Source organism: Lissotriton helveticus, chromosome 5_1 (assembly GCF_964261635.1).
Source record: "Lissotriton helveticus chromosome 5_1, aLisHel1.1, whole genome shotgun sequence".
NCBI lineage: Eukaryota > Metazoa > Chordata > Amphibia > Caudata > Salamandridae > Lissotriton > Lissotriton helveticus.
In genome coordinates this window covers 848,158,972-848,171,535 of record NC_136065.1, presented here as the reverse complement: position 1 = coordinate 848,171,535, position 12,564 = coordinate 848,158,972, and the positions used below count along the sequence as shown (strand labels likewise).

Sequence of the window (12,564 nt, the reverse complement as noted above, 5' to 3'; positions counted from 1 at the left end):
GATTGGGAATGTAGATTGCAGATCAACAGGGTAGCTGTATTGTGCACTACTTGCAACTTGGTCAGGAAGGTGTCATTTACTGCTACCAGTAGGGCGATCCCGTAGTCCAAGCGTCTGGTTGTAAGAGCCTGAACTAGGGTTTTTCTGGAAGTGTCCGGGAGCCAAGAAACACTTTTTTTAAAGCTGCATTGTGGCAAAACAGATGCCACAGGTGGCACTAACTTGATCTTTCATGGACAGTGATTGATCTATTTTCACTATGAGGTTTTTGACCACCTGCTTAGGTGGGGAGGCTCGGCCAAGTTCCTCAGGCCGCCAGTCCACGGGCCAAAACTCATTGGCTTTGCCAAATAACATGATCTCCATCTTCTCGATGTTCAGTTGGAGGCAGTAATTATTCATCCAGACAGCGATTTTCCTCATGCAGCCCACAAATTTGTCTTTCACTTCTTCTGGATCGGGGTCAAAGGAGATGAGAAGTTTGGTGTCATCTGTGGATGACATGATCTCCACCCCTCATGATCTCACTACTTGGGCTAGTAGAGCTGCATAGATATTAAAATGTGTTGGGCTCAGGCACGATCCCTGGGGAACCCCCTTGTTGGTATTCATCAGTCTTGACTTAAACGAACCAAGACAAACTTTCTGTGAATGGTTGACCAGGATGTCACTGAGACAGTTTAGCGCTCTACCATGGAGACCGGCCTCATGTAATCTGCAGAGTAAGATGGGATGGGAGACCGTGTCAAAGGCCACAGATTGATCCAGGAACACCAACATGACCGGTTTCCTACATCTAGGGAGCCTGATGTTATCAGTGACTGCCAGCAATGCGGTTTCAGTAATGTGTAGCTCTCTAAAGCCCGATTGACAGGAATCTAAGCTTTTATGTTGTTCAAGGAAGGATATAAGATGTTTATTGATGTAACTTTCTAGAGCTTTTGCAATTAGAGGTAGTAACGAAATAGCATGATTCACTGGAGGATCATGACCAACTTGTAAATAAGGCTGTGCACTGGGTCAGTGGACGGCTGAGGAGCCCAGTGATAATTTATAGCCAGATTCATCTTGTTTAAAGAGTGTATTGGATATGTAACACCAGGAAACCTGATAAAAATGACTGTATTTGTTATCAACTTTTAAAGACAAATAGGTAAATAAGGATTGTTTGATCAGGCTTAGCTTGTTGGGGCCCACTACCTCAACAGTTCAAGCGCTTCGGCTTGGTTACTTTTACAGTCCAATAAGTGGAATGTCAATAGTCCCCATGAACACTCCTTATTCAATCACCATCAGTGAGGAAGCATATCACTCCCTAATACAGGCCAGCGAATTAAAGGATAGCACAGTCAACTACTTTGACAAAGCCCAGGAATCTGGTCTTTACACCGTGATCCCACCAGAAAATTGGGAAGCTCATTTTACTCACCTCTATTCGGACCCTACCATTATGGAGGGCACAACCCAGTAGTTGGCGATATAATTTAATCTCGAGCAGCATCAGTTTCATCTCCTCTCTCTCAGCCTACAGCCACGCCATTTCCTGAGCTGGAGTTTGAATTAAGAGAGGTAATAGCAGCAGATACCCAGTGGGGAAAGCTCCTGGACCGGATGGGATACTAGTCGATCTTTTTGAGGCCAATACCCCACTCTTGGCTTCCCTTTTGTCAAGTGTATTTAATATCAGATCAGTAATCGATCCACTGACGACTTGGTCCCATGCAACCATAATTCCAATTTTCAAAAAAGCTCTAAGGATAACTTACAGTACTACTGCCCTATATCTTTGATCCACTCAACCACGAAGATAATGGGAAAAATCCTACTGGAGCACCTACAAACCTGGGCAAATGGTCACAATGTGTTTCAGACCTCCAGTTTGGTTTTCGCCCTGGCCTAGGTACTGTCGAGCAGTGCCTCAACTTATACCTTCTGATAAGCACATATACGGTGGTTAAGAAGGGCAAGCTAAACCTAGCCTTCATGGATCAGAGTTCACCTTTTGATTCTGTAAACAGAACTAATCTGTAGAGCATTATGTTAGATCTTGGGGTCGAACAGAACATTGTTACATTTCTGAGAGAACTCCATGTAGAGTGACTGCCGGTGTCAGATATGGTCTGGAAGTAGGGGGGGGGGTACAACTGAACCTTTCAAGCTAGCCAGAGACGTACGCCAGGAATACGGCCTGGCCCCCTTCCTCTTCTCATTATATGTGAATGGCTTAAAAGAAAACCTGCTCAACTACAATGCTGACTGTCTTGTGAATAGGCAGCCGTAGTGTCCGTGCACTAATTTATACCAACAATATGGTTTTAATAGCAAGGACAGTAATCGGCCTACAGCGATTGCTTGACCGCTTCTGCATTTTTATGACCAGCTTGGATCGTGTTATCAATTAGGCAAAAACTCATGTAATGGTCTTTGAATCAAGTAAGAAGGAGAGTATTATCTTTAGAGTAAATAACAACAAAGTTAGCACTGTACCAATGTTTCCTTATACCTGGATATCATTTGAACAGAAACTCACTTGAGGCCCACTGATTATTAGGAGGGCTGCTGCCCTTGCAAAAGCCTCAGAGGAGGCCGTTAGCTTTGCCACTAAAATAGGAACGAAGCCTATTAAAGAGCTCGTCGCCATATATATGGAGAGGTTCGGAGAATGGCTTTATTAAGAGGCTATTAAGTCGTCCCAAAATCCACCAGCTCCTTTATCTTCCACTTGGAAACTGAGCTAGGGTTTATTAGTGACACTATAAAGTTACACCCACTTCTTCTATGGTTCAAAATATGGACAAAGACCCAAACCTCTTTTAACCCAGTGGTTCATACTGACTGCCTAAAACTGGATCATTGTATGAAACATTTACTGGATTAGATAAATTTACACCACTTGTACTAGTCTGGGTTTGCTAGATCTCTTCAAGACCCCAGTAATATTTCAGGCCACCTTCTTGAATACTTCGGAAATTATGTTTTGAGCCAAATGCAATGACAAGAGAATTTGGTTAGAAGCCAACCGAAGCACTGTTCAGGTTAGATTGAAATGTCTACCTGTAATGGCATTGAGCCGTATCTTATTTGGATCACAAATCCACATCATAGGTTTCTGCTGGGGAGATTAAGACTGAACAATATCCACTTTTTAGTAGCCTATACTATACAGGGCACTTACATTGCCAATTTACCCTCTACCCATGTGACGGCTGCTTAGTACAATGCACATTATACTTTATGTTCTTCTTTAAATATTGTGTCATTGAGAAAACTACATTTGGGCTGACGTGGTGCTCGTCCCCTCTGGTGATGCCACTCGCCAGAGGCATGTAATGTGGAGCCCCTCTCCCATGACTATATTGACCGTTACCCGAATACAGGTGCTTTGAAGCTCAGTGACATGCCTGGGGGTGGGGAGGGAGTCGGGCTGGGGGGGGTTTGGAGGGTGTTAAGAGGGGGTGGGGGGTCAATAGGCTGTTCTCTGCATAAGGATACTAAGTGGAATTAAGGGCGCATAGAGTGTATTGACAAGTACTACTGGATCCCGAGTTAAGGGAGGGCATTGGCCAGAGATGTGCATTCCTATATTTTTCCAACAGGTGGACTGGCACTTGACACTACAGGCTTATCTTGCACTTTTATATCCCACTATGTTGCATATTGTGCTTATCATCATGTCTGCTGCAACGCCCTGCGGGCTGCTTTTCACTGTACCATTGCGAATTAATAACATTTGTTTACAACAACAAAATAAGAAAATTGAGAAAACTGTATATTTTACCTCTTTTAAAACAAGCTAACATCAAACACTGCAGGGCTGCTTTAATTTTGTTACAGACACTGCCATCTGCGAGGACTTGCTTTTTAACTGCAACCTATATCCTACGTGTCATGGGGCAGAGGGTGTCTGTTTTATTGTGAAGTACTGTTTTCATACTCTACTTTGAACCGCTTTATTCATTTCAAATGTTCTACTGATTTAATGACACTTTTATCATCACATGTTGATTGAATAAAGATTGTGACTGACTGGCCAGATATGTCTAGCACATGGGGAAGGCAGTAAAATTAAGAATACAAATTTTGTTCTCTACAATCAAAGCAACACACAATTGTACTGTTTCCAGTTTCATACCTGCTCTCGTTCGATGATGTTCTTCCTGTATTTGAGCAGCCAGTGCGCCAGATACTCGATGGGATCCATTGGCCGATGCTCAGCCACCTCGGTCAGGCCTTCTGCCAGACATTTCCCAAGGCACTTCTTCAGGTACTCCGAATCCATCCCCATCTTTGAGCCTCTGCAACGAGCGGCAAAGGAAGGAGGTCTGAGAATGTCATCATACTGTGACTGTGTGCCCATTGGCTGTTAACAAAGAACAACCCTCCTCGCCCAAACCATGCACATTCAAGACATTCTCTGGATCAGGTGTCTAACGCAAGCCCCTGCAGCACAAATGCACAGCAGAGCCTTCAGGGGCTGCCTGTTCAATCAAGGGCCAATGAATATTTGTGAGACTCAGGGGCTCTTCCTCACATTTTGGAGGGGGAACCTCATTTTGCGTTACGCCAGTGCTCTGGACCACTGGCGTAACAAAACTTGAGGGGGCCTTCCCTGCAAGATATGTGGAGGCCCCTCCCCCCCCCCCCAATATAACCACTCAATTGGAGAGTATCCTCAATGTAATGTCCCCACAAAAAAACGCAAAATCTTACACAGTGATTAGGTTTGTCCTTATAAAGGAGTCTTTCAAGTGTGCACTTGTGCTCTGATCTTTGCATACCCCGAATCCCCACTGGTTTCCGCTTCAGTCTAACGTCTCAAAGAAACCCTCAATGTGTAAAAGCTTACTTTTGAGGACATTTTTTTCATAAAAACACATTTCTTTTACATCACTCACTTATTTGTATGTCCCTGATTTGTCCACCTATGAGCTCTGAAATGATGGTAATTATATAGAGGGTACTATTCCTGCCGTATATATATATAACCACGATGACCCAGAGTCTATCTGGGTATAGGGGAACTGGAGGCACGGGGTTCTAGGAGCTAGCGGCCTCCAACATAACTGTTAAACCACAAAAGAGCTGCTCCCAGCGGTAAAAAACAAGAGTGAGCTAAGTGTAAATGTTTCTTAGTTTTAAAATATTGGCATCTTACAAAAAGTGTAAGACTGGTCTCACACACCACCTGGTGTCATGCTTCATCATTGACCAGTCCTCGTCCTCTAAAAACTCGGTTTGATGGAGGGCGGGCATGCACCTGACGACAGGGATGCACTTCTAAACTAAGTGGGGGCCCAAAGAAAAAGTGAGTTAAAAATCCATTATAGGCGTCATATTATTTTTAATGTTACTGGCGCCTATATGGTATGCTAAAAACGTGGTCGATGTATTGGGATATTAATTGTCCCCACACCGATATTAAGAGGTCGACATGTTTCTGCCATGTGGCCCGTGTGGGTCCGCGGCATTCATCAGGACCTATGTGTGACTAAAGGGCGGGCTCCACCCAGTCCAAACTGTAGTTGGAGGGTGTCCACTATGTGGGCAGGTGGTGAATGTGCTCCACTGCAAGGTGGCCTTGGTTGTAGCAGCCCTAAATATTGGAACTCATTGCTCCATAGGAGGGTGGAAGATCGCGGACCCTTTTGATCCGAGGTATATAATGGGGTATTCTCCGCTGCTCCACCTATACGTCCTCCTCCTCTCCTCGATGGATGTGGCCACACATAGGTCCTGATGAATGCCGCGGACCCACACGCATGCCCGCCCTCCATCAAACCGAGTTTTTGGAGGGCGAGGACTGGTCAATGATGAAGCATGACACCAGGTGGTGTGTGAGACCAGTCTTACACTTTTTGTAAGATGCCAATATTTTAACACTAAGAAACATTTACACTTAGCTCACTCTTGTTTTTTACCGCTGGGAGCAGCTCTTTTGTGGTTTAATACTATTCCTGCCGAACACAAAAAATATTTGTGGGACATTGTTTTGGGAACCTGCCAATGAAAATCAATTTTCAAAAATGGGGATTACTGTGCCCTTTTTGAAGAGTCCCGATATAAAAGACGGGATTGCAAAAAAGAGAAAAAGAAAATATGGGGGGGGGGGGAAGTGGGTGAGTACCTTTCATACTTTCCATCCCTCGTGAAAAACGTAACTAATAAATATAACATACATTTAAGAAGCAATGTTGAATCTATATTTGTGAATAAGATGTATTGGTTGTTGCTGAAACATTTCTGTAATGAGGTTTGAAGCGGATTGTGTGTGTATTGCCAAAGTTTATAAAATAATAAAAATACGTTTAATAAAAAAATTTGATATAGTTCAATCAATAGCTTTAAACATTGGGGTAAGCCATAATTCACACGTTGATCTAAAACAACTCAATTTATTTGGAAAAAACAAACCGCTGTCCAGCTCAGCCAGTACAAGGAGTGGTGGAGACATTTAAAGCTTGGCTATTATAACAGAGGACCTGCACAAGAAACACATTCATTGGATATGCAAACATAGCCAATCCATAAAATAATCTATTCTGTTACCCCTCAATTGAGGATTAAAATATACGTTGGTGCTAAGTGTATTTTACCTATGTGTGTCAAAGTTCCGGGCTCTTGGGTATTTGTCTTAAGCATTTGTCTTAAGCAAGAAAACATTTGCAACATGTCATTATAATTTTTACAGTAAAAATAATAGACTCGATAGAACATACAATTTTCAATTTCAATACAGGAACAGAGAAGTAAAGTCATAACGAACTGTTGGAAAAGAAAAAGATTATGAATCATTAAAAAAACTGCCTGCATGCAACGTAAAGTATAATGAACAGTAAATCTAAAAAAATGTTTTAAGAAATAGACATCAGACAAGTTGAATAAATCAAAACAAGGAGGCCAACTGAATTAACAAAATGGAAGATTGGCGTAAATATAATGAACGGTGAAATCAATATTAACAAGAAAGACAGATTATGAGAAGGAAATGCGAGTCAGCGTTAAGCATTTCTTGAAAACAGGATATAGTTGCCAAGGTTAGCCTACATAACACGGCTTTCTCGCCGCTAAATGTAAAGCCCATGAAAAACGCACTAGGACACCTGTCAGTAGAACATCACAGAATGATATATATCTATATAAAATCTTATTATCCTTATGAATTTGTAAAGTCCGAGGCAAGAGGGCGAAATGGGTCAAAAACTAAGAACTGAGGAGTAACTACCATATTTGCAGGGACAAAAACACTCCATGAATCCAACCAGTTATGTCTCAATATTTTAACTTTAATAAACCCTCAGTATTTCAAAGCTTCATAATATTGGAAGCCTGCAAAGCATATATCCGGGGCATCTCACTATCCAAACACGTCGGTTCACTAAAATCGATCAGAACTGTACTAAACAATATTGAAAACGCATTGCAAACTCTTGATGGGAGATTTAGTGAAATGGGCGACAAATATATATAAACTAATAGTAGCCAACAACAACTGCTGTTCAGGGACACAAGTGACCCAGAAATAACATTTCTAGGCAAACATGCTAGAGCCTGACAGTACAGAGCAGGGGATGGACCGATCAGAACCATTCCTTAGGTTTTTCGTATCATCCACGACTATTCGCAAACCTGATTTTTTTTTTTTGTATTCGCAAACCTGATGGTAGCTTAGCTACTGTGTACTTCTCTCAACTTTGTACATCTGAAGGCACAACACGTCTCAATAACTACTACTTTGATGGCATTTCTATTGCATGGGTCGATGATGCATTCATAAATACACTCAGTAAGCCCTTTTAAACATCACCAATATGGAATGGAAACAGCAATTGACGCAGTACCCAGTGGCAAAGACCTAGCATTGGACAAACTGATGGCTGAATTTTATGAAACATGCAAGCCTTCCCATCTGCTTGCGGCATACAGTGAGGATCTTGAGATGGGGACTGTCAGAACTTACGGGACACACAGAGGTTACCGGGTGCCACCATGGGGGTTGAGGCCCTTTACTCCTGATCTCCCAAATTCCTCCATGTAATGTATCATTCACAGGCACACGTTCACCTAGTGCATGTATACAGCATAGACACACTTCACAGCACTGTTACCTCCCCTGTACTGTACCAATAACAGGCACACATACATTAAACATGAACGCAGTGCAAAGCACTGTATCCTTCAAGTACTGTACCACTCATAGGCACAAACACAAGCACATACATTTATCCTGCACGCACTGCACAGCACTACATCCTTCATATACTGTACCACACATAGGCACACATACATCCAGCACATGCATTCACCATGCATACACTGCACAGCACTACATCCTTCATGTATTGTATCCCTCTTAGGCACACATACTCCCAGTACATACATTCAGCATGCATGTACTGCACAGTACTGCATTATCACTGTATCGTACATTTTCCAGCCAAAGATACACCCAGTGCAGATAAACCACTCGTGGTGCACATCACTACACACCAAACCCATGCAGGCCAAGAGTGAATTAAGCATACAGCTGCAGAACTTTAACTGAGTGAGCCCTGGAGTCCTCACTCCAGTGACCGGTTAAAAAGGACCAGTTCACTCCTACTGATCAGTACATGTTATGCTGCCACAATGACTCTTGTGCTGCCTAACTCCTGGTGAAGGCAGTAGCCTCTCACCACTAGCAGGGTTGCGCTTTGGGCACCCCTCCCGGTCCAACAAGACCGCAATCCGCGAGACAGGCCTATGTTATGGTGAACAAGCATGATCTGTGTTTGGTTGTGACAACAAAATATCAGCATTAGGGATCAGGACATCAGTAAAGTTGGGGAACTCAGGGCAGGGGTGCACGTCCATGACCATGCGGAGGACTTTTCTGTCCGAATAGGGACACTTTCTCCTTCTTTGAGAGTGGTGGTGACATCTCTACTACTTAAACCAGATAAGGACGTCACACAAAGTGCCTCCTATCGTCTACCCAACAAACTAAACATAGCATCAGACATCCATGCCTTCAAGAAGCAACTTAAGACTTTTATATTCAAAAACCACATCCCGCCAAACTCTTAACAGACCTATCCACTTTCCTCCACCATCTTTTACTTCTCTCAGAAGTCATTGACTCTCCCCAAATGTTCCTCTTATCTCTAATATTCACTCCCCCCCCCCCTTCTCACCCCCAAAGACCGGTTTAATGTTTACTGTACAGATACAATCTAATTGCACACTTATTACGTTACAGTAATATTTAAATGTTGGTACATTGTAAAGCACTCTGATACCACTTGGAGAAGAAGCGCTTTAGAAAACAGTAAAAAAAAAAATACTCTCACTTTTCAACCTGGATAGCAAAATCGTATCTAAGGTCATAGCCAATAGAATAATTCTGTTGATAGACAAATCAATCCTGCCAGACTAGAGAGGTTTTGTAACTGGTAGATCCACAAGATACAATATGATCACCTTTTTTCACTTGTCCATCAAATTAGACCCAACATAAATGCCATCTGGGTCCTTCTGAATGCTGAAAGGTTCTGACTCACTCCAGTGGCATTTGTATTCACTATTTTTAGGATAACCATTATAGGTGCCTACTCATACTCTTTAACCAAACTCTTATACTCTCGACTCTCTGCGAGAATGTGCATCAATCACTGCCTTCCCACCAAGGGGTTCGACATAAGCTGGGGTACTAGACAGGCTTTCTTCCATCTTCTGCCCCTGTTTCCCTTACTTTTTACCCTTGCTATTGAGCCCTTGGTCTGCTGGCTAAGAAATCACCATTTCCTAAAGCCTTCCCAGATACAGAATTAATTGCCTCATTGTATGGTGTCTTTGTAAAGGGATGAGTTATGATCTTCAAAAATAAAATCCAATCTAACCGCTGTTTTAGATGAGGTCATCAAGGTTGTTTTGCTTTCAGGTATCCAGATAAACTGGGCAAAGTCTGAAATCCTACCATTAACAGCAGAGACATATGTCCAAAATTTGATTTCCCCCCCCCTCAGATGGTGGAACAATTCAACTCACTATTAGGGCGATGTCTGTGAGTTCTCAGTTGGAGGTTCTGTGTCTCCATTGAGACATGAACTGGTGTGGTACACAGCTTAAGAACGTCATGCATCCTCCTCCTAATTAAAGACCATACTGTGTGAAATGACAGCCCCACCTTATCAACCGCCATTCCACACTGGGGAATTAGCAGAAAACATAAGTTCCTTTAGATGGGTGCTCCTTTTTCACAAACACATATGAATTGTATTATATTCCCAAATAGAACTTTCCTGAATAAACTCCAGATATAATCAGGGAAATAGACAGGCATGATGTATCCGTCTCTCAATGGGTGCTCCTTACAAAGTGACAGCTAAGCGGGTTAAGAACGGAATTGAAAGTTGCCTTACAGATTCACTAAACATCGCAGCTTCTATTTGGTAATAATACATGTGGGTCATTTCTTTACTAGCAGTACAGCCAGTTTGACAGTTCACAGCAGCTGTATGCCATTTAATGAGAAACATTCACAACGGTGGGCGGTCTATTATCTGGGAAACCCATTTTTATTGTTGGCATGCAGCTCTGTAATTCTTACCTCTCATTACATATCATGTCAACATGGTCCATCTTACAAAGATCTATATTCGTGTTCTGCATTCTGTTGAAGAGTGAATATCTTTGAATGGATCAGTTGGTTTTGAACCTGGAGACTTTTGCTCAGCATTTACGAATGGCTGCAGTAAAGTACTAATTTATTCTGGAGACTTGAATGATTTGTTACAAAATATGGCAACGATGACAGCCCTGAGGATATTTCAGAAAGAACCACGAGTGCCACATTGATACCTTAGTTAACAAAAAATTATTCTCTGATCTCCCTGCTCCCCTACCCAAGTACTTGAGAAAGCCATTATCCAGCAGCTCACCGAATTACTCGAACAAAGCCACCTCACTATCAGGATTCTGTGCCAACTACAGCACAGAGTGCGCTGATTGACGCCACAGACGACATCAGAACACTCCTCGATCGTGTAGAAACCATGGCCCTGATCTTCCTCGACCTCTCCGCAGCGTTCTACACCGTCTCCCACAACACCCTCATCAATAGACTCTACAACAAAGACATGCAGCATGACGCCCTCAAGTGGACTGCCTCCTTCCTTACAGGTTGCACAGAGTAGCCAACTGCCCTCCTTCACCTCCGCAACCAAAGACATCATATGCGGCATACCACAAGGATCATCCCTCAGCCCCACCCTGTTTAACATTGTCAAATCATACAAACTCAACATAATCTCCTACGCAGACAACACTCAACTGATCCTCTCACTCACCGAGGACCCCTCCGACACCAAAACCAACTTCTGCAAAACCATGACCAGTGTAGCCAAATTGGTGAGAGACAACTGCCACCAACTCAAATCTGACAAAACTGAAGTACTAATCTTCGGGAAGAACACCTCCGCATAGGAACACAGCTGGTGGCCAGCAGAGCTCGGACCTACATCCACACCGACCATGCACGCAACCTCAGGACCATTGTTGAGAGCCAACTGACCATGACAAGTCAACGCAGTCGCCTTCCCCTGCTTCCACACAATTTGTATGCTTTGCAGAATCTTCAGAGCCAGGATAAAATTTCCTGAGCTATTTATCAACTATGAAAGGTGATTACATAAAACCAGATAAAAATAAGTTTCTACTTCACTCCCTGGGCACAGAAGGGTTACAGATTTATGAGTAAATAAAAACACAAACTAATTGGTGGCGGTGATAGATTTGTAAGTGTGTTACCAGATTTATATGTATATTATTAATCCAAGGATTGTGCCAATATTGACAGATGCAAATTCGTTCAACAAAAACAGGGAAGAACTGAAGGCTAATAATGACCTCTTGGGAGTCAGCATGATGAGCTGACTCTTTAAAGCATCGTGGTCATGGGTAAAAACAAAAACAGAGCAATTCATTTCACTAGTGTTAACAAAGATTGATTACTGTAACGGTTTGTACTTGAATTTACAAGAATAATAGCTTAATAAATTGCAGACTCTGCGAAATGTGGCAGCCAGATTGCTCCTGGTACTCTTCTTCGGGTGCGATGTGGAACCAGAGTGGCAGGCCTGGTGGCCCATTAATATGTCCCCCCCTTTGTGTTCATCCCAACTGGCTAAGAACTTGGGTGTTAAGATGGACACAGGGTTAACAATGAAGGCCCAGATTCTCGGAGTGTCGGGTATGTGTTTCGGCCTCCTGAGGATGTTACGGAGGTTTCTTCCCCTACTATCGGAGGAGCACAGGAGGTTGACTGTGCAGGCCCTGATAGGCTCCAGGTTGGATTATTCTAACGTTCTATACCTGGGCCTGCCAGAGTACCTGCTACAGCGGCTGCAAGTTGTGCAGAACGCTGCGGCGCGAGCTATCTACGGATTGAACAGACGGGCCAGTGCCACGGCTCTGCTCCAGACCTTGCACTGGCTTCCAATCCGTAAGCGGATCGCCTTTAAGACCTTGACTCTGACTTACAAAGCTCTTCATGCGATGGGAGCTAAGTATCTCCAGAGGAGACTCGCC

General features: G+C 43.1%; 1 protein-coding gene across 1 annotated transcript in view; it reads right to left on the bottom strand.

Moving 5' to 3' along the window:
• Nucleotides 1–12,564, bottom strand: part of LOC144753414 (DPY30 domain-containing protein 1-like) — a 194,696-nt gene that overhangs the window by 163,897 nt on the left and 18,235 nt on the right. Inside the window, exon 2 of the mRNA XM_078641112.1 lies at nt 4,133–4,295. Coding sequence (XP_078497238.1) covers nt 4,133–4,285 — 153 coding nt within the window. The 5' untranslated portion in view covers nt 4,286–4,295. The remainder of the gene's footprint in view (nt 1–4,132; nt 4,296–12,564) is intronic.